The 22,448-nt window shown below is 34.5% G+C and overlaps 1 protein-coding gene across 1 annotated transcript in view; it reads left to right on the top strand.

The window, feature by feature from the left end:
* Window positions 1-22,448, top strand: part of ME1 (malic enzyme 1) — a 174,270-nt gene that overhangs the window by 80,340 nt on the left and 71,482 nt on the right. Inside the window, exon 6 of the mRNA XM_033103410.1 lies at window positions 6,838-6,941. Within this exon, the coding sequence (XP_032959301.1) occupies window positions 6,838-6,941 (104 nt within the window). The remainder of the gene's footprint in view (window positions 1-6,837; window positions 6,942-22,448) is intronic.

Raw genomic sequence — 22,448 nt, 5'->3', positions numbered from 1 at the left:
TATTTTATTCATTTTGACATTTTGTCCTTTTTATTTATTCTTGTACTGGTGCTTTACTGAGAAGACAAAAAAGAAAACTTAATTAACTAAGATGTTACTGAGTCAATGAATTTGTGCAACATGTAATGGAGTTTTCATGTTGCCTCACTTTTGCATGTGGAAAACTGTTTTTAGTCACACATTCCTGTAGGAATAATTTTTTAATCTCATTCCTTTTGTAAATCTGTCCAATTTTCCACTTCCTATTAAAAATACAAAAACTAATTGATAACAGCTCAGTTTATTATCCAGAATAACCTAGCAAAGTTTAATGAAAACTAGACCCCTTTTATTATACAAATTACAAACGTTTTCCTCTTTTATCATAAATAACTAGAGTGAGTAGTAATGAAAATCAAAAAGGAATTAGCAACTGATTGACAAGACAGTTCTCACTTGCTGTAAGTCATACTTGCCTGACTTTCAACTAAAGGCAGCTTAAAGAACAATGACACTGAAATTGAGCCACAGAAGTACTTGGATAAAAAATGCTCATTTTTTTTAAAGTTAGTAATGCAAAGCATTAACTTAGGGAGGATGTTTGTGTTTTCATCTTATCTTTCATCTACTATTTCACAGTCCACACTTTCTTTAATTTACTTGTGAAGAATATCTATAAAATTTACTTTTGTTACCTGAAGTAAATTTTCTTCAATTGTTTGTTAACAGCATACTATGTTTAATTTCTTCTTTTATTTCCCTGTTGTTGCAAAATCTTTCCATAGAAGTTATGTTTATTGTCTGTTTCTTAAATAAGTGACCAATATCAAAGCTTACTATTATATTTCACTAAAAATAATATGAGTAGGTAGTCCTGTGTCCCCTCTATGCTTTTCTAGGTATTATTAGGTCTTAAAGACTGCTTTATGTTTTACACGGTATGTTAGTTTTCTAGGGCTACGATAACAGTGCCACAGACTGGGTGACTTAGCCTATAGAAATTTTCTCGAAGTGCTGAAGGCTAGAAGTCCGAGACCCTAGTGTCAACAGCATTAGTTTCTCCTAAGGTCTCTCTCCTTGGCTTGTCTTCCTCCAGTGTCTTCACTTGGTCTTTCCGCTGTGTGCATCTGTGTCCTAATTTTTTCTTATAAGAACACAAGTTATATTGGATTAGAGACCTCCCTAATGATGCCATTTAACTTAATTACTTATTTAAAGACACTGTTTCCAAATAGAGTCATATTCTGAGGTACTGGGAGTTAGGACTACAACATATGGATTTGGAGGTGGGGCACAATTCAGCCCATTACAATGGTCAGTCTTCAAGATGGCATGGGCAGTACACGTAGGAGAATATTGTCTTTGCACAGTTATTCTTGGTTTATTAAGCTATTGCTCCAGGTCTCAGCTTTTCTGATTCTGGTTGTATGTTTAGTCTGGCCTTCAGTTCATGTGAATATTATTCTACTTTATGCATGGTCCCAGTTAGAAAGTCTGGGATATTCATTTCTCCTTCAAGCTCCCTGCACATCTAGCCTTTATCCTTTCATATTAAGGGGATTACTTGCCACTTCAAACAAGTGATCCTGCTTTGGAGTGAGTACTAATCGTTATAGTAAAGCCATAGGAAAGAAGATAATCCCTCAGTTCCTAGGGTTTCAGTTTGCTTTCAGTATCATGTGCTTACTTTTAGGTGGCCTTCTTTTACCTCATCCTCTCTAAATTAGAAGATGATAATGGATTATATCAAAACTTTCTGTATTGTTTGAGACACTACAGCCTTGGCAAGGAGAATGGGGTCTTTCTTCATTTTGGTTTTATATGCTTTATAGCTATCAGGAACTTCTTGAAGTTTGTGGTATATTTTAGAAATAGCCATTATATAAACTCAAATAGAAAAAATATTTACATGAGACAGGAACATTTTGGGAAGTAGAATAATTTTATTTTAACTTAATAATATACAGTTGAAATGAGTGGTTCTCAACATATGTTCCATGGGCCAATCACTTCGGAATTACCAGGGATGTGTGTTAAGAACGCCAAATCCTGGCCCCCACCACAGACTTATTGAATCATAGTCAAATTTAATTGTTTTATTTCTACCACTTTTTAAAATTTGTCCCAGTTTATAGCCATGCTGACATTTTAAGTATTCCTTTAGACTCTTGAATGAACATTGGCGGTTAGTTTCCTTAATCGTATTGAGGACATGAGCAAGCAAAACAGCAAAAATTATATATTATTTCCTTACAGAATTTTGTTTTTTTGTTTGAAAATAATGAGGTAATAGCAACAAAGAAAATGATTTTCTGTATATTATAAGTAAAATTTTAAAATAAGTGCTAAAATCGGGACTATTCATAACATTACGGAAGATAAAGGTTTATAATATTCTTAGTATCAGAGAACACTTTCAAGTCAGTAAGAAAATGTCAAATGTGAAATGTATGAATTGCCTAATGACACGGGCACAGATAATTTACAAATGAAGAAGTCAAAATAGCCAAAAAAACTTATGAAAAAATGTATAGCAATATTAGAAAATAAATACAAATGAATGCTACTTGATAACATTATATATAAATATATTTATATGTATTTTATTATAAGTTTTATTTATTACACATATATATTTATATGTATATTTCAATATACATATATAAAGATAAAGTATTATGTATGTGTATATATATCTACATATATATTTATTTATATATTATATATATAGATGAAGATAGATAGATAGATAGATAGATAATACACTTACTTGAGGGTGCAACAAAATAGACATACTTATTATATGTCATTGGGGGAAATGTTAGTTCTTTCATCCTCTAAGAGAGCAGAGTTCCAATATAGATCACTAGTTTTAAAAATGTTCATCTGCTGACATGAAAACTTTTTACAATATATTCCTATGTGAAAAGAGGTTTGAAACAGTGTATGATGTCCCAAATTTAGGCAGATAAGATACACATGCGTAGACATAAAGAAAAGGACATAGAAGAATATGCATCAAGGTGATAGTGGTGGGTAGTTCTGAATGGGTAGCGATTATTAGTATATTCTGTGTTTTTCATTTCACTTTTCTGTGCTCTCAAGTTTTCTGATAGGAAATATTGCTTTTCTAATGATAAAAAACTTAAAATATTAAGAAAATAGTTTTGAAATCTCAGAAACTTCCAATTAGAAAGGTAGAAATGTGAGCGACAAAAACGACGGGAGAGTTGATAATGATTACTATTTGCTTCAAATAAGTGAATGCTTCCAATAAAAATTCCCAAAGTTCCAGAACTGAGGTAGTGCTAATAAATAAGGTAATTGACTTTACCAATATATACCCTCCTTATCTCCTTTTTGGAACTCTCTTACGTTTCCATGTGCTTTGTCTCTTACCATTTTTCTTCTCATGTTTTTCTTTCTCTCATGCTAGAAGTCTTCATAAGTCTTCAATGATCAACCTGCATTATGTGAGACACCTCTTGCTAAAGAAGGTCTAACCGTTCTCGAGTGCTTATTTAATACTAAGTCTTTGATTTACTTTCCAACAAAGATCTGTTGAATGTTTACTCTTGGCCAATAAGTTAATATCACTTCCATGCTAGAGTAGTTGGTCTATGAAATCATTATCAAAATTGTGTAATCTTCTTAAGTTGCTTTTTTGTGGATTAACGGTTATATCTCCAAGAATGCACTCTCATTATTCAAGTCATAATTATGAAATTAAAAAAAAAAACAGTAAATTTTGACAGAGACATTATGATTGGGAGAATTTTATAGCTTCCTGATTTATCAAATTCAAAACCTTTATCTTATTGTTCATAAATCTTCATAATTGACTCTTCACTGTAGTCTTTTTTATGAGGTATACTTTAATTGTTAGCATGGGAAAGACTGCGAGAAAGGGGGAAACATGTAACATCTTTTCTCAATTGTGTTCTTTTTCTAATTCACATTTTAGGAGTCCAAATATATTCCAGACATGGAGAAAGTATTTTAATTTTGGCAGCCATTTGTAGTTCACTGGCACTTCAACCTCAGCTGTTCAGAAGCCTGCCAGTAGATTGTTTAAAGTTTTCAGGCCTCGAGGAACAGCTGGGTTTTACAACAGCGCTGAGTTTCAGATTTTACATTTCATTTGAAATATATTTATGTGATTAAATATGGTAACTTCCAGCTAGCCAGAAAGCCTTAATTCAGTGTTATGCAGTACATTATAAGTAGGATGACCACATAATGTGTTGGCCAAACCAAGACACGTTCACAGTGAAAGAGAATGCTAGTAATACTGACACAGGACAGCAGGTATGAACCAGGCTATAATTTATGTTGGCTTGAAGCAAATCTCAACTCCGATGATTCAAATGGCTTAAACTTCTTTACAACATCGCCCTATCTGCAAAAACATATCACGTATCTATAACAAACTACCTCCAAACTTAGGGACTTAAAACAATTACAATTCTACTAATGTTTATGATTCACTGGCGAGGAAGGTTCGGATCCTTGGGACAGTTTGGCCTTTCTCCATAAAGATTCTCATCCTTCGCAAATTCTCATCCTTCACATAATCCACATGTGACATATGCTCATCTCCATCCCAAGTTTCTATGGATTTCCTCCCAATAACAGCAGGCCCAATGTTCAGAATCCTGTCACCTAAATCCGGTCTAGATGAAAATAAAGCTTTTTGTGTTTTGCTCCTTGGTATGGGCCCTTTTATCTGTTCCCAAATATTAAATGTACAATGGTGAAGCAGGGACAAAATAACCACAATCAACATTCCCATTCGAAATGGGACAAATAGGAATTATTTGGCTGTAACTGGTTCAGAGCAATTTTGAATTTCCGTTGGACACATGTTGCCAGGTCACCTACAGCGGGGACAGGGGATGCTCTTTGAAAAGGGCCCAGTTCTGTTGCCTCACAGTGGATCTGTATTCCCTGTCCTCTTAGGCTTCTGGCTGTTTTCTCTGAGCTCTTGGCTCAGGCCTTGGAGATAGCCTTCCTTTCCCATAAGAAATGGCTGTATTGCAGCGGCATTCCTTTCTCAGCTTGCTTCCTTCTTATAGAAATTTGGGGATCCAGAGAGGAAGTTTCATTTTGAAGTGTCTCAGTCCCAATTAACCCAAGTATTACCACACCCTTAAAAATTTTTTTAGGCTTTCTATGTACCACATATAGTCTATTACATAAGGGACCCACTTACAATTCTTTTTAAAACAGACCTTCCCCCCTACGTTGGTTGGCATATCAGAGAGCTGTGGACCAGCTCCTTTTATCTAGTCAAGATGGGCTTTTAGATTCCACTTTAAATCATTCAGAGGTTTTTTTTAAAAAGTTGTTACAACCACATGCTTAATTTGATCTTTGACTGTAGGTCTTATTTTACTTGGGGAATCTTTTACAAGCAAGTCTGTGTCCTTTGTATTTTCTTTAAATTTTACTCAGACACTGAACATTTATTTCTTTAGCTCATTTCTGTTTTCACTTTATCATACAACTATGAGAAGCCAATTTATACATTCAGTCTTCCGTCTGGAAATCTCTTAAGCCAAATTCACAAGTTCATTAGGTTTACATTTTCTCTAGTCTAGCTTTCTGAAGGTGACAGTTTTGTTAATTGTTTCACTATTACATGGCATGGGTTGCCATTTTTTTCCAGCCTGCAAAAACAGTTTGTCTCTTTTAATTTATTTTAGCAACATTTTGTAGTTTTCAGTGTACAGGGCTGACATATGTTTTGTTAAACATGTCCATATGTGTTTCATGTTTTGAATGCTGTTGTAAATGGAGTTGTATACTTTATTTCATTTTCAGCTGTTCATTGCTAGTATACAGAGATGCATTTGATTTGTGTATATTGACCTTATATTCTGTGATCATGTTATAGTCATACATTTTTTCCTAGGGGATTTTTTTGTAGACTCCTTAGCATTTTCCATGTACATAATCATGTGTGTACAAATAAAAACAGTTTACTTTTTTATTTTTCTTGCTTTATTGTAATGGCTAGGGTCTTCGGTGTAGTATTGAACAGAAGTGCTGAGAGTAAATATCCTTGTCTTGTTTCCAATTTTAGGGGAATAGCATTCAATTTTTTTCCTGTTACCTGCGGGTTTTTTACAGATGCCCTTTATTAGGTTGAGGAAGTTCTTTCTGTGCCTAGTTATATACCTAGTTTTGTTATAAATGGGTACATTTTACTGTATATAAATTATACCTCAATTAAAAAACGATTTAATAAAAATCACCATTACATATACTAAAATTTAAACAGAGCAATGTTGTCTCATATATATATATATCATTTTTAAAAAATTTAACTGTGTAAAGTTTAAAAAGTTTAAGAAAAACTAGTCCAGGCTAAAAAAATTGTTTTTAACGTTAGTCAACTATAATATGAACATACAATCAAAATGTTGGTTGAAGATTTTACTTTCAGAAACAGAAAAATAATTTAAGAGAGGACTTGCTATCTTTCTATTTCCCAGGCTAATATTAATATAATACTTCAAAACTCAGTATTATTTTTCTGTGTGATAAACTTTGCCTGTAAATCTGAACCGAGCTTATCTAATTAGCATCACTGAGAGATTATAATTCCTTTTCTTTCCCCAAGAATAAGACAGAATGTTTTTAATGTTTAGCAATTATTTTTTTGTTTGCCATATTAATACTCAATATAGTCGATACAATACTAAATATTAACTCTGAAGATTGGTTCTGAATCAGTTTGGCAAGATTTTATTTCCATTTCTATCCTTATTATACAGATGAGGAAACTGAGGCTTAGAACAAATAAATGACTTGCCTTTAATTATTTCTATATCTCTGATAACTTTTTTTAAATAGGAGTTACTTAAAGATCCGTTGTACATTGGACTACGGCAGAGAAGAGTGAGAGGTCCTGAATATGACAGTTTTTTGGATGAATTCATGGAGGCAGTTTCTTCCAAGTATGTATAATACTTATTTATATTTGAGTAGAATTTCAAAAATTTAGATAACTTAACATAATGAAGTATAACAATATCCAAGTTTTGTGCAGTATGTTTAACAATTAGATGTGATTTGAATAAAATACACTTACATATATCTGCATGACTCTTAGTGGCCAAATAACAACTATCCCAAAAAAAGGTTGTCTTTGTTGCTATCTCTGAAGATACTTTTACAAGAATCTTTAGATCCTGTGATTATTGCAATGCATGATTATAGTGAATGAGGCAGTGAATGGCCAGTGAGTAAATTACTTGAATAAGGCTTTCTACAATTATTGGCAGCATGAACTTTGTTTCTGGCTGTTGATAAAAATCTAATCTTCAGTTGTCTTTTTTGGGTGTACCTGACCCTTTTGTAGTAGGAGAAGCAGAGCAAGAAGTGAGCATGAGTTAGTACAGTCTACAGGGTCTAGAATGGAACAAGACCAGGACATCCAATCACAATCCATGAATCACTGATTAGAAATAAGGCACTATATTTCACCTACTCTAGATAGTATTTAACAGTGGGCCAAGTGCTACTGCAAAATTTTCCGTTTTTTTTTTTTTTTTTTTCTTTCAAAGAAGAGCCTTTTACCACAATTTAGTAATATATTCTGGGAGAATTTTGTCACACTAACAGTCATCCCATTTGTTACTGTATAACCACAGAAACCATGTACTATTTAAAAATATATATGTTGCCTTGGTTTTTCATAGAAATAAACTCATCACTAGAATCAACTGTAACTAGAGACGTACTTCTGGTTTCCTTTTACTATAAGGTATAATTTTAAGAAATTGTATCCGCTGGCACGATATTTAGAATATATTGACTCTCTCATTACCCAAGGTTTTAATGCACAGTATACTTGCCACTAGTATGGACTACTTTTTAGAAACCAATGCCTGATTTATTTATTGTTATTATTATTTAATCAAACTATATTTATACTATACTATTTCTATGATGAAATAGTTGAGAAACTCTACAGTTTAAATTCAAGATTGCTTAGTACAGTTAACTGCTAGTCATTTTTCATATTTAATTTTAAATTCTTTACTCTATAAAGCTTATGTAAGGTTTTGAAATTATCTGTAACTTTCTAGGTAGAACATTAATCAAAATATTATATAGAGAATACCACAAGGCTATATAAAAGGAGAATGAAATTCTCAATATATTTATTTCTATTTTCTGTTTGTATGAATAAAGTCTAACTTTGTATAGACAACTTCAATATGTTTACAAAGAAACTATTAAATAAGTTATGAAGGTAATGTGCATGGCCTATATACTCAAATGCTAATGAAATAAAAAGAGAAAAATTCCATTTTGTATCAATGAATAGCTTTCTGGAGAAAATGAGATATGAGCTAATTTTGAATGAGCTGTGTCAATCTGGAATCAGGAAAAAATTTTTTTAAGTGTTGAATTGAGGGGTTACCTAAGATCTGTGATAAGGAAATGGGGATGGACAAGAGTCAACAGTAATTTTAAAAACAGAAAGCACCTATAAATCAGGAGTTATACTTCTGGGCTCTTCCTAGAGAAAAATCCCAAAGATTTCTCAAATATACTTCCTAGCATGACATTGCTTTGGGAAAAGTTTTCCAAAAGTGAAACCTAGCATTCCCCACTTTTATCGGGAGGTTGTCCTAAAGATAAGCCCAAGATTGTTTTAAATGGAAATGTAACTTAAATTTAAAGTGGAAAATGACTGTTGCAAGTTGGGTTAGCTAGGAATCAGATTCTGAGGGGTTGTTAAGGGGTGTTCTTGGAATCAACCCCTTTGGAAGGGAGGGGACAGAAATAAGCGTGGATAAAGAGAGAAGTTGACATTCAACGTGAACTCACCAACAGCCTTGGATTACTTCATTGGGATGACCTCTGCATGCTATTTAGTCCCTTAAAGGAACACTAATTTCTGCCATGCGCCATCCCTCAACCAATATTACGTTATGTTTTTTATTTACTATCTTGTCTGGTTTGGGGTTGGGCAGTGTGAAATTCTTCCTTTTGGCTTTTTCCACAATATAGCTCTAACCTTATAGGCCAAAGACTTTATATGGGTGTTACGGCACTTACCAAGTATGTCTATTCTAATTATATATTTGGAGACTGAAGAATCACCACCAGGTAGGTCTCTAGTCCCCATGGACCCATTATGTGCTAGACCTTGGCCAGAGCTCCATTCATTACTGGCCCCCCATATACTTCTAATGAGAAGGGATAGCATATTGATGCTTCGGGTCTCCTGGTACCACTGTCAACCCTGTGCCCTCTAAATGTTTGCATATTCCCTGTCCCCAGTGTGCAGTTACCTAAATAAAGGGCCATAGGTCCCTTTGGAGAAGGATTGTGGGAATAATTACCTTGTATTCTTGCCATGGTGTGGCAAAGTACTTCTCTCTGGAAACGGGGCCTTTTCTTCAATTAGTGGGTTCTGGGTCCAAAACTTAGCTCAGGTTTGGAAACTAAGCAAGATATTATGATTTCATTGGAGCAACTACGCTTTGCCTTGTGGTCCTCCATCTTTGATTTTTTTTTTTTTTTTTGAATGTACATGTTGAGTAGTAGCCTTGTTAGCCATCTATTTTGTCTTTAGGGATGCATATTTTATTAATTCTGTTAATTATCTCAATAATTGTGGGTCAGCACCCTACACACCCCAACCTCGCCACTCTTATGATAATTGTGTCACGTGGCTTCAAATGGTTTCTGGTCTTCATCTGGTTCTATCATCCACATCGATATGAATGAGCCTAGTTCTATAACAACTTTTCTTTCTGTCAGTTCTGGCCTTCAGAACAGAGTAATTGAGTAATGTAGAGGTCGTCTCACTAGCATATTGCATATTTTTTTATGGCTTTGGTAAATTTTGCGTTTTTTGTGTCTTCTTGTGGAACAGCATCATCTGTTGAGTTTTCTGACCTTATGTAGCATGTGCACTCCAGAATGCACTCTTTGAGTCTTGTAATCTCCTCATCTGCCATCTGCCAGAGCATTTCTGCTATTTCAACCATATTTAATGCGAGCCATTACTTGTCTGTGTTTCTGGGAGCCATCATAGTAGCAAGTTTATGCCGTCTACTGAGATTCTTGCTAATTGTTAATCCTGCATCACAAGAGAATGTCTTCAAATGGATAGACTCAAATGGATAGACTCAAATGGATAGATAAGGGAGAGCCCTTATCTAATCTTGAATTCTGGCCCCCTGGATCAAACATTCTCAGAATTTGATCTCACATGTACTCTCCTCGCCAAGATAAGCTAGCTAGATCTTGCAGTTCCTTTGCGAAATAGACTCTTTCTTCCTTTATTAGGCCTAGTGTGTCCCAAATGGGTTATACAGTGACATAACCCTAGTGATATAGGTCTCAGGGTCTGGAAAGGAAGTAAGGGTAGACAGATAGGGGTTACGGAGGCACATGCTGTCTTATGGGGGAGAAACCATAATCTACATCATCCCCAAGAAAGAAGGGGCAGGCCACTTTGTTGGGTTTAGAAAGTTCTGGGGAATCCAGGTATTCAAGATATCGGAAGACATCAAACCAGATATCTCATCCTATGTGGCAGGATCCTATTCTTTTCCAACCAGGATCCTAACTTAGCAGATCTGCCTTTCTTAAGAGTTTTGGAGTTTATGACTATGATGATTAATCCCTGTTTCTGGTCATCTGTCTCTGCCCAGAAACTACAGGAACTGAGAACATTTTTGTTGCTACCAGAGAGATCCTGTGGCTTTCTCATTGGTCATTATTTGCCCTCAGCTTTTTGTATTTTCCCATTGTTCTTATAGTTACTATTTCTCAAATATCTGATACGTCATTCCAGCTAAAGTGTTTCCTTCCACTGGTATGCCATCCTTACCTACCTCTCATGAGAGTTTTACTAGTGGGACTCCACCTCCTTGTGCCAGGAGTTCTCTGTATTCCATCTACCACCAGTGATGGGGTCCTCTGCCAGCCAGGTAGCGAGTGATCCAGCTCCAAAACCCCATCTTATCAACTGCTTTCTCAGACCACTCCAGTACTAACTGCCACAGATTAGGTTACCTGGGAAGTAGATTCTGAAACAACTGTTAAAAGAAATACCCTGGAGATCAACCCCTATGGGAGGGGTACAAAGGAAGCAGGAATGGGCCGAGGGAGAAATTGAACTGCAATGAGGGCACAATAACGCCACTGACCCCATGTGGAACTCTGGAGCTACAGTGGATTTTTAGAGTTGTCCCCAGTTGTGCTGAGATGGCCAAGCCTTTATACTCCTGTATTGATTTGTCCCTGGACGTGAATCATCCTAAGAAAGAGCATTACCTGTAAGGTAGTGCTTTCTGCAGCTTAGGCAATCCCTAGGACAACAGTGGGGGATCTGAGTGCCATGTCAGTGTTCAGCACAGTTACATTTAGGTAAAGATAGAATCTGAGCAGTAAAAAAGTTTCAAGGTTTGTAATTAAGGCATGTTCTGGAATTTGTAGGATGGACTCTGTTTTCGACGTTCTGTTATCAAGTCATATGACACACAAATGCTAGCCTCTGCATAGTAATATGTTTGGTTTGGGAAAACTGGCCACTGGAGCAAGCCATTGAGTTTCCCCAGACTACCTGTGCCCTAACAGGAGCTAGATATCTCCAGTAAAAATAACAAGTGAAACCAGTTTTTTTCCTCATTATTTTGATTCATTCATTTATTGGTTGATTGCCAGTGTTTGGTGCTGAGGATACATGGATGAATAAGACAAAAACAATCCCTGTCTTTCAAATAGCCTATTCTCTGCTAGAGGAATCAGATAACAAACAAGTAAATAAGCAAATAATCAAACAAAACAATGAAATTGTAATAAATGTAATCAGGGAAACAAGAAATTGCTGACTGAGAATAATAAGGAGTGACTTAACTTATATAAATCAGATGAATGTTATAGTTCTTGCTTTAATGAAGTTAGTAGCCAAAGTCACGACACGTTTTTAGTCATGATACTTTTGTTGAAAATTAATGTGAACTCTTTGATTGTAGTTAAGTGAATTCATAACCAATTGAAAACCTGAATTCAGAAGGGATTGATTAATTAGCCTGGATATTAATTAGAATCTCCAGTGGAGTACCCAAAGTCTGTTTCCCTAGTACTTGCCTTTTCAACAATTTTATCAATTGGGCCTAGTAATTCTACATCTGAGAATATAAGTTAAGAAAATAATCCTATATAAGGAACAAATGTTATGTCCAAATATGTTCACTGAGCATTTTTATTATATGATTTTCTTTCTTTTGCTTCCAGAATTGCAAGCTCTCCTTGCTTTCCTCCTACTCCACTGACTGCTCCTTCATACTTTCTTTGGCTTATTTCTTCTCTTCTCCCTAACCTTTGTACTTTAAAGTGCTTCAGGGCTTTGAGCTTAAAAGTTTTCTTTGTACTCTTTATCCCCACTTCTTAATGACCTCATCTAGTCATGTGTCTTTATATTTGTGACTCCCAAATCTGTGTCTCTAGTCTGTAGATCATCTCTGGACTTCAGAGCCATAGTCTACATCCTTGCCATCTCTTCTGAGATCTATGATAGACTCAACATACGTACGTACCACATCCAAAATCGGACTCCTGATCTCACACCCACCCCCAACCCTGCGCCTGCTGCAGTATTTCCCATCTCAGTAAACGACAACCCCATTCTTCTGTTCCTGAGACTAAACACATTGGAGTTATCACTCCGTACCCATAGTACCTGCAGAACTTTTCAGCTTTAACTTCAAAATGTATCCAGAATCTAACCATTTCTCATTGCCTGTATTATTATTTCCCTTATTTGAACCTCTTTTCCCTGATTGTTGTAAATAATCTCCTAACGGGTTTAATTGCTTCCGCCCTTGTTGCCCTTTAGTGTGTTCTCAACACAGAAGCTTAAGTGATTCTAAGTTAGGTAACATCTCTGCTCAAAACTCTACGGAAGCTTATCATTTCATTTAGAATAAAAGGAAGTCTTGCAATAGCATGAAAGACCCTGCCCGTGTTACTCCCTGTTACCTTTCCCCCCCATACCTCTTACTAGTTCTCTCCTTGCCCGCTTTGTTTTTGCCACACTAGCTGTTTGTCACTTTTGAACTCAAGCCATGCATGTGACTGCCTCAAATCTTGTCATTTCCTCTACTTAGAATCCTCCCACACTCTGCCCAGTTTTCCACATGCCCATCTCCCTCACCTTTAAAATTTCAAATGTCTTTCTCAGTGAGGATGAACCTATTTAAAATTTTATCCCAACTCATTTTTTCTTCTCTGTCTTTTTCAATATCTGACATATTTATATTTAATTATTTATGTTTTATCTACATCCATATACTGAACATCCCATGAAAGCAGGAAGTTTTCTTTTTCTTTCAGTGTCATATCCCTGGTGAAAGTTCTTGAAGGTCACCTCTCCAAGTTCAAAAGAATAAGATGTATAGCTCCTGATTATCATGGCCAGATTTATTTTTCTTCTTATTAATAAATAAATTTATTTTTCTTCTTATTAATAAATACATTTATTTTTCTTCTTATTAATAGTATCCTCTCTTTTTAAAGAAATCATCAGATATGTAAGGCCAAAGATTTAGTGTAAAATAGCGAAGAAACCGTTGAGTGCAACCCTGTGTAAGTGTGTACAGCACATAAACTTACATATATGATGTCAGTTTCTGTACTGCCTCATAATCCTTCCTCCTTCCACTTCTGCTGCAGTTAATTTCATGGCTAACTTTCTGTGCTGCCTTCTTCTACCTGTTCCAAGCATTGCATTTTATACCTGATCCTTTTTTTGGATGATTTTATATATTTATAACTTAGATGATTTTATCTATAAGCCTGTGAAGACCTTTGGATTTTGCATGTCACTTTAATCAGCATAATTTACTTTGGTTTTCATAAGAAATTTAATGACTCTATGGGACACCACTTGTGGTCTAAAGGTGATATAAACCATTTGAAAAAAAAATCAAATGGAAAGAATGTCTGTCAGTACGAGAAAAATCAGCAATCATGTTACAAAGGAACATGACTCAAATCAGATTTATGACTCAGAATTTTTTTCCGTTTTCCCATCCAAAGAAAAATCAGATTCACAATTTAACTATAACCATGGTTTTCTTAAACTGCCAACTATTTCTATTTATATCTTTACACTGTTTAACAAGTGAATGAAAAAGGTAGGTCATGTAAGTATTAGAAATGTACTGGTATGTGTTATGTGTGTGTATGTGTGAATATATAGACATTCATATTCCCTAAAGTAGTCAACGTAGATATATACTTCAGCATTTTAATGTTAGCTTTGCATCTGTGCCCATATCTCAGCCCAGCCATGGAGGAGCCAACTGACTTGGAGGAATAAGTCAAATTTACCTTCTCTTTCTAAAAATGGTTACAGTTCTTTTCTTTCAGGTGCTTTCCTTGTATAATCCTATTTATTCTAATCATTAATTCTAATTGCATTAATTTCAGCATTCCTTTAACATGGGTGTAAATGTTTTACATTGCTTTTACTCTATTTGGATGAGTCTTATGAATGTATTATTCCACTGTGCCCAAGTTTCCTTCCTAGAATGTGAGCTGTGTCAGAAAAAGAACTTTATTACAAATGGATTACTTTTTTTCTGACTATCCCACATTATACTCTGGCACATAGTGGGTATACAATAACTACCATTGAAAGCATTACTTAAACATTAAATCTAACCTTCGTGAAACTACAGTGATATACATGTGAAAGAAAGGTGGTTCTCTAGCGAAAACTAGAGAAACACAATTTTCCGAATAAATATTAAAGATTTAATTACATTAATATATTGATGTGTTAGATTTTTAAATTTTCTGTAAAAAGCAAAAGTATTTAAATTCCCACTGCATCCATTACCTATCATTTTCTCTTTGAGTCCACAAATTGAGATTAGAGGACTCCATTAATATTTTATCTGAGTTTATTGAAGCTAAATTATATTTATTAAAGATAATCATTATGGTTTGACAATAATCTGTATACCATGCTTCTTCTCTGTGTCTCTTCTTTGTCTGTTCTCTTGACTTTCATTTAGCCATGTGAAACCCAGTTTCTTAAAAACTTGTTTCTTATTGTTTTCCATCGATATGTACTATATGTAATAAATTCAAAACTAAGAATAAATATATCTACTCATTGGTAATATTAAAACAGGAGACTCAGTGTAGATTTACTTAGTTATACTCATAGATTAATCTGAAAACAAAAACCAGAAACACTATCAGTAGCAATTTGAAAGACTTGTGGGTCAACCTAAAGTCTTTTGTTGAAATGTTATTTTCTTGCTTTCCTTAATTTATAAATTTATAAATTTATAAATTTCCTATATTTATAAACAAAGATAAAGCAGGTATGCACAATATGAAAGAGTTTAGTTCTTATTTTTAAAGATAATCTGTAAGGCTGGTTTGACGGGGAAATTATATAATAATTTTTGGACAAGATACATATATACTATATATTGCCGTACATAATGCACTCCTGTGTATACTGCGCACCCACGTTTTTGGCCCAAACTTTCAGGGAAAAATCTTTCATTTTAATTTTTTAATTCAAATTTTTATTTGAGAAATACATTTAGGTACTTGTTTTTTGTATTATAAAGGAATTTTACAATTATTTTTTAACATATTATGGTACAAGAAATATTATGTAATAAATAGTTACAAAACACAAGAACAGATATGAAGTACAGGAAATGTTATTTATGGGTAGCAAATTTATGATATTTACACATCATAGAAGGCCAAGAACTGTTCATGGTTGCAAGTTCGTCGTAAGTTCAACAAAACAGATTATTGTATTCCAGGGTATTATTTTGCATATGGATATTGTTATAGATTTCTAGAGTTACACTTTTAACTCATATGTATAAATAAAAGAATTAAAAACATTTATGTAGATACGGAATTAGTCCTACCGGTACCCATGTATAATGTGTCTCCTTATTTTTCCCTCACAAATTTTGGCAAAAAAGTGAGCATTATACAGGGCAAAATATGGTAATTTCACTATTGGAGATTAAACATGCTGTAAGGAAAATGATAATTAAGAAAATAATAATTAGAAAGTTGGTTGGGGATAAGTTCAGAAATTTAAGGGGACTTTTTTCAATCTAGTAATCCCTTGTAAAAAAGTTCTCTAGTAAATGTGAAATCTAATTTGCCATTAATGTCATATCTTGATCTAACCTTATTGTTGATGGTCAGTACATTTCAGTTAGTAAAGGCCAGAGTCCTTATAATGGCCCCTGACCTCTCTGATGCCCTCTGCCGGAGCCACACCCGCTACCCTGCCTTCGCTGTCATGGAACTGTCAGGGCGGGTGCCCAACTTAGAACATTTCCTCTTGCTCTTTCCTCTGCCCGAAGTATTCTTCTCCCCAGAATCTACTTGGCTAGCGACCTAATCTTTTTCAGTATTTCTTAAAATCTTACCTTCTTCTGAGACTTATCCTGATTATCCCATGTAACACTGAAGTCTGCCCCACCTTCTCCCCATTCCTGGCTCTCCTGATACTCTTGCTTTACTTCTTATTATATAGTTATATATAATTTATTCATTTATTACACTTGATATTTATTGTGTGTCTCTCCTACTAGAATGTGTGTTCGCCAAAGACAAGGGTCTAGTTTGCTTATTTTATGAACAAGTTCCTATATCAATGCCTAGATATACAATAAATATTTGTTAAACTGGATTGAATTACTCAAAGAGAGGCCACACAAGAGAATGTGAGTGGATTGGCACAAATCGTTAACCATTACTAGAAAATTAAAGTTTAAACACGCCTTACTTTTGATGAGTGCTACCCTCATTTCCATGTGGAATGGAGAGCCATATGGGTGTGGTGAGTGCTGCACACTTGGTTTTCTCAAGTCTCACGGAGTATCCCTTGAGGGGCTAGAGGTAAGTGCTACAGTCAATATGTGACATAGAATAGTCTTAACTACATTCAACGCAAGTTGGTAGTAAATATTTTTTGAGCTGATAGATTTCAAAGATCTATTATGTAAAGTTGTAAGAAAATTTGTGTAAAATTTGCCACAATCAAGACATAAGAACAAAATAATCATTCCTCTTGCCAAGATCATCACATTCTGGCTAACTCAGTTTTCCATTTGTTATTTTTATTTCACAAATTATAAAGGGAGCCAGAATTAACACAGCATGTCATGTTTTTTATTTAACCATATTGTAGTGATTAATTCTTAAGACTTTCTTTTTTTGTGGCATCCACACACAGATGGTGACCCATTTCTTTTTTACATTGTCAGTCAAAATTATACCACATCCTACTGTATATATGGTAAATATTGCCACATTTGTGAGTAGAAAACAAAATAAGCAACTGTTACATTTATTGTTATCCAATGGTTAGATTGGTATATGTAGAGGAATTCGAGTGGAAAAAAGGCTCAGTCTTACTGAGCACATGTTGGAGTGGTGTTGCTTGGGTTAGGTTTGCAGTCCGTCTCTTCAGAGGCCTTCTAGAATGACATTTCTTACTTTAGTGAGTTCACCATGGTCTGGGATCTGCCTCTCAGTTTAGGAAGTTCAGAAGCCTAGTTTTGTCGGTATACAAAGCCCTCATCTCAGGGACATGTGATATGTAAAACCTAGGCTTTGCTGTATATCTCTGAGACTGTTTCTGATTAGTTCGTTCATTTATTCTGTTCTTTAGATTCCACATATAAATGAGATCATATATGCTATCTGTCTTTCTCTGACTTATTTCACTTAGCATAATGTTCTCTAGGTCTGTCCATATCATTGCAAATGGTAAGATTTCATTCTTCTTCATGGCAGAGTAATAATACTCCATTGTATAAATGTACCACAGTTTCTTAATCCAGTCATCTACTGATGGGCATTTCTATTGTTTCTATGTCTTGGCTCTGACGGTTGCTAGATGGGAGGCGTGGGTGGGATGAGGGAGAAGGTGAGGGGATTAGAAAGCACAATTGGTAACCACAAGATTGCCACAGGGATAGGAAAGTCAGTTTGGGGAATATAATCAATCAGGTTGTAAAGATTTTGTAGGGTATCTGATGGACACTTGTCTTATTAGGGAAACCACTTCAGGGATGGTGTAGATACCTGACCACTGCTCTGTAAACCTGAAGGTGAAGCTGAATAATAATGAATGTCAACTATAATTTTATATATATCTATATATGGTCTCAAGAAAAGGAATACAGCATAAGGAATAGAAACAGTGGAAATGTAACGGCTGTACGCGATGTCATTGGGGTAGTAGATTGGGGGAGGAGGGGTGATCACTTAGTGAGGGGTATAAATGACAAATGTCTAACTACACATTGTTTTGTGCACCTGAAACTAAACAAAATAAAATAAAACAAAACAAAAAACAAAATAAAAAACAAACAGACAAACAAACAAAAAAAACCCTGGGCTTTGAAATCACTCCTGGCTCCATCAACTACTATATTTGCAACCTTCAGAAAGTTACTTACCTTCCCTAAGGCTTAATTTCTCTCTTGAAAAATGTGAAAAATGGTAACAGTACCTACTTCAGAAAGTTGTTGTGATGATTGAGATTAAGCATTAAAAATCAAAATTACTTTTATTTAGTGCTGTAAATAGTAACTATAACTTTTTTCCCCAGGAAGGATGATTAGGCCAATAATTTAATTAAAAGTTATAGGCTGGCAAATTTGATTTAATATTAAAGAGAACATTTAATAGTTGGAATAAAATAAAATAAAATAAAATAAAATAAAATAGTATGTAAAGGTACTTACCACAATGCTTGCACATAAAAGTAACTCAGTAGTTGTTATTCTTGGTAGTTTTTATTGGTAATATTATTTGTGACCTCTCTGTCACTCAAAGTACATGGGCAGATGCATTTAAATAGATCAAGATTTCTGCCTTAAGTGAGAGGATTGGTTAGAATTAAACATTCTCTAAACTGTTCAAACTTTAGGATTCTATTAAAGTACTAAAGAAGCTGTATTTTTTTAAAACATTCAAGGCTGATCTGTACCATACAACTTAGTGATTCAGTGATAATTATGATCATTATGAGTCAGTTGAAAATGTTTGATCATCACATTATATAATTATACTTGATCCAAAGTAATAAACTTCACATTCAATATTTTAAACTGTTTTGTTTTGCATGAACTTTGGCTCTTCCTTGTTTTTCCCAAAATTTGTTTCATCAGAAGCTTGAGACAGTTGACAAGGTGATTCAATCAAGAGAAAAAAAATTCACAAAAAGTTTTTATTTGCCTTGCATTATATTCCCTATGGTGCATATGAATTGTACAGTCAGCTTCAAAGCAAGTTGATGATAAAAATTACTTCCTCAATAAAAGATGACACAAAGATACTAAAAAGCATTGAATTAACTTGCAAAGATTGCAAATGAGATTTGGGCTTGTATAAACCATCTATGCCAAGTAACTAGACCGGTTCTTGATTCTCTCTCTCTCTCTCTCTCTTTTTAAAACATCTGTGTCAGTACCATCTGCTCATATCCCAAAGCAGAAATTGAAATAATTTTTTCTTCTATCTTCTATGGTCCCCCAGTGTTTTCTTTTTCCTGTGCATTTATCTCAAGAACAGAATCATTACTAAATCCATTCAGTTCCTCTGTTATGTCGCTTGTTGATCCATGCCCAGACTCCATTTCCATAAACATAATAAACCAACTTCCCTAAACCTTGACCACTTTATATCTTCATGACCATACAGAATCCTTCAGTAACTTCTAGTTTCTTTTGTATTATAGTAATAGGTCTTCAAGAAGTGGTCTGTATCCCTTTCTTAACTGTTTTCAGCTTCTGCGTATAAATTCGTGCCTGATCTGGCCTATGTATGCACTTTCCTTTTTCTCTTGCCACTTTGCACCCTCCATGTATTTTTGTACAGTATTCCCTCATTCTCTGCTTGTACATGTCACTCTTCGGTCACATCTCTGTCTTTGTACATACTTCTCCTGATTGCCCCACTCTTTTTGTTTTTTAATTCTTGCTTATCTTTCATAACTCAGCTTAAATATATAGATTATCCCAGTCTAGATTACAGAAGCTTCCCATATGGTTCATTAACATGGATACAGCCTAATAACATGTATCACACTGAATTGTAATTACATTTATTTATCTGAGCACTAAGTCTCAAAATACTAGATGCGAAGAACTAGGTCTTTTTTCCCCCCTCTCTATAATGCCTATCATCAGAGGTGCTCAACAAATGGTTGTTTAATGAGGGCTTTTTTAAACCTTAAGAGTTCTGGAAAGTGAGCAATGTCGTATCTGAAGACTATATATCTTTAAGATAATGTATTTTGGATGATTATTTGAAATTAATTCTAAATTCCATAAGGAAATAGTGTTCCTACTCCCTATGACTTTATGGTGTAAAACTAACAATTCTTCATAAATGAGCAAAACATACATACAGTGATTTTATGTTTGTTCAATGTTTTTGGACATGCTTTAGTATTGTATATGCATTTTAGTGTAAAAAGATTTTTTTGCATAGGAAGTAAAAGTTTAACCTTATGTCCCATACTTAAGGTATGATTTAATTAGCAAGGATTTATTTTTTTCTAGTTACAAATAGTGAAGAATATAAACAACTAGTAACTCTAACTTTTGTTAGTTCTATTAATTAAACTCTGGAGTACTCCAGACCTATAGTTTCTGCCCAGTAGAATTCATGATTGTTGAAAATCATGTGTGCACAGAGAGCAAATAAAGAGATGCTACAAGTAAATGCAAGAGAATAATTAAAATAGTTAGTTCATTATAGTGGTGTTTGTGATAATAGTGACGTTGGAGCATTTGTATGGTAAAGGTGTTAATTGGAAATAGCAACTGAGCAAAAGAGAGATTGAGGAATTACCCTAGAATGAGGACAAGTACAGTCAAACAACTGACCCAGAAGCAGATATAGTACGATACCTCTTTCCCTTCTCCCATTTCACCCCCGTGCCCCATTCCACATATACAGAGGGTGCCAAAACAATGTATACATATTTTAAGAAAGGAAAAAACTGTATTAAAATTCTAATACTCAATATATACCAATAACAAAAGATGAATACAAGTCATGTGTATACATTGTTTTGGCACCTCCAGTATATACATGGTTAATTACCAGGCAAAATTTATTTCTATTTAGTGTATTTTAGAAAACATTTTCTTCTTTCCCAGTTTAAATGCTAAGCACTGAATCTTTAGTTTCAGTAAAACATACCTAAATAAAATTCTACCCATAACAAATTGTTAGGGTGTGAGTTAATTCATATGAAGTGTCTAAAGTAGTCAAAATCATAGGAACAGAAAGTAGAATGGTAGTTGTCAAAGGCTGGGGGGAGTGTGGAGGGGGATTTAGTGTTTAAAGGGTGTAGAGTTCAGTTTTGAAAGATTAAAAAGTTTCTAGAGATATCTTGCACAACACTGTAAATATACTTACCACTATTGAACTGTACATTTAAAAATCACTAAGATGGTACATTTAATGTTATGTATTTTTTACCACAATGAAATGAGAAATCGTTAGTAAAGTTTTTATAGATGTAAACTTCAATAAAACAGTTTTTTAAAGATGAGTAAAATATCATTTAGTACTAGAGACTACAATATTTTATTATTTTTCTGATTAAATGAAATATATGGCCCATGTAAAGTGTTTGGAAAAGTAAGTGCTCAATGACATTATAACTGAACACAGTACCTTTCACTTTTTAATTCAATTTGACATTGCTTCATTTTAAACTGCTTTTACTGGCACAGATCAAAATGATCTGATATATTTCACAAGGGCTGTTAATAGACACAGAGAGAACACCTTGAGGCTTTAAGGCAACTTAATATCAATACAACCGTGTGCCACATCACCAGGTTTTGGTCAGTGACGACCACATATACAATGGTGGTCCCATAAGATTCTAATGGAGCCGAACAATTCCTGTCCTCGAGTGCCATCGCCATCATTGTAGTAATCGTACTCACGTGTTTGTGGTGATGCTGGTATAGCCGATCTTACTGTGCTGTCAGTCGTATAAAAGTGTAGCACATACAATTACCTACCGTACATACTACTTGATAACAAATGACTATGTTACTGGTTTATGTATTTACTAAGTATACTTTTATTGTTATTTTGGAATCTACTGTTTCTACTTATAAAAAAATAGTTTGCTGTAAAAGTATGGTGTGTTACCCCAGCAGCAACCTCATGCGTCTCGTGTTTACTGAGTCTCTTGATTGCATCATCTTCTTTTGTGCTTGATTTAATCTCATGTTGTTTCATACAGGAACATGCTGTACAGACATGTAACCTAGGAGCAGTAGGCTATACCATAGAGCCTACATAGGTAGGCTGTGCCATCTAAGTTTATGTAACTGCACTCTCTGATGTTCGCACAAGGAGAAAATCCCTTAAATGGTGTAGTTCTCAGAATGTATCCC

The sequence above is a fragment of the Rhinolophus ferrumequinum genome, chromosome 3 (genome assembly GCF_004115265.2).
Source record: "Rhinolophus ferrumequinum isolate MPI-CBG mRhiFer1 chromosome 3, mRhiFer1_v1.p, whole genome shotgun sequence".
Lineage (NCBI taxonomy): Eukaryota > Metazoa > Chordata > Mammalia > Chiroptera > Rhinolophidae > Rhinolophus > Rhinolophus ferrumequinum.
Note: the sequence above shows the minus strand (reverse complement) of the source record. Positions and strands in the feature narration are given on the sequence as shown.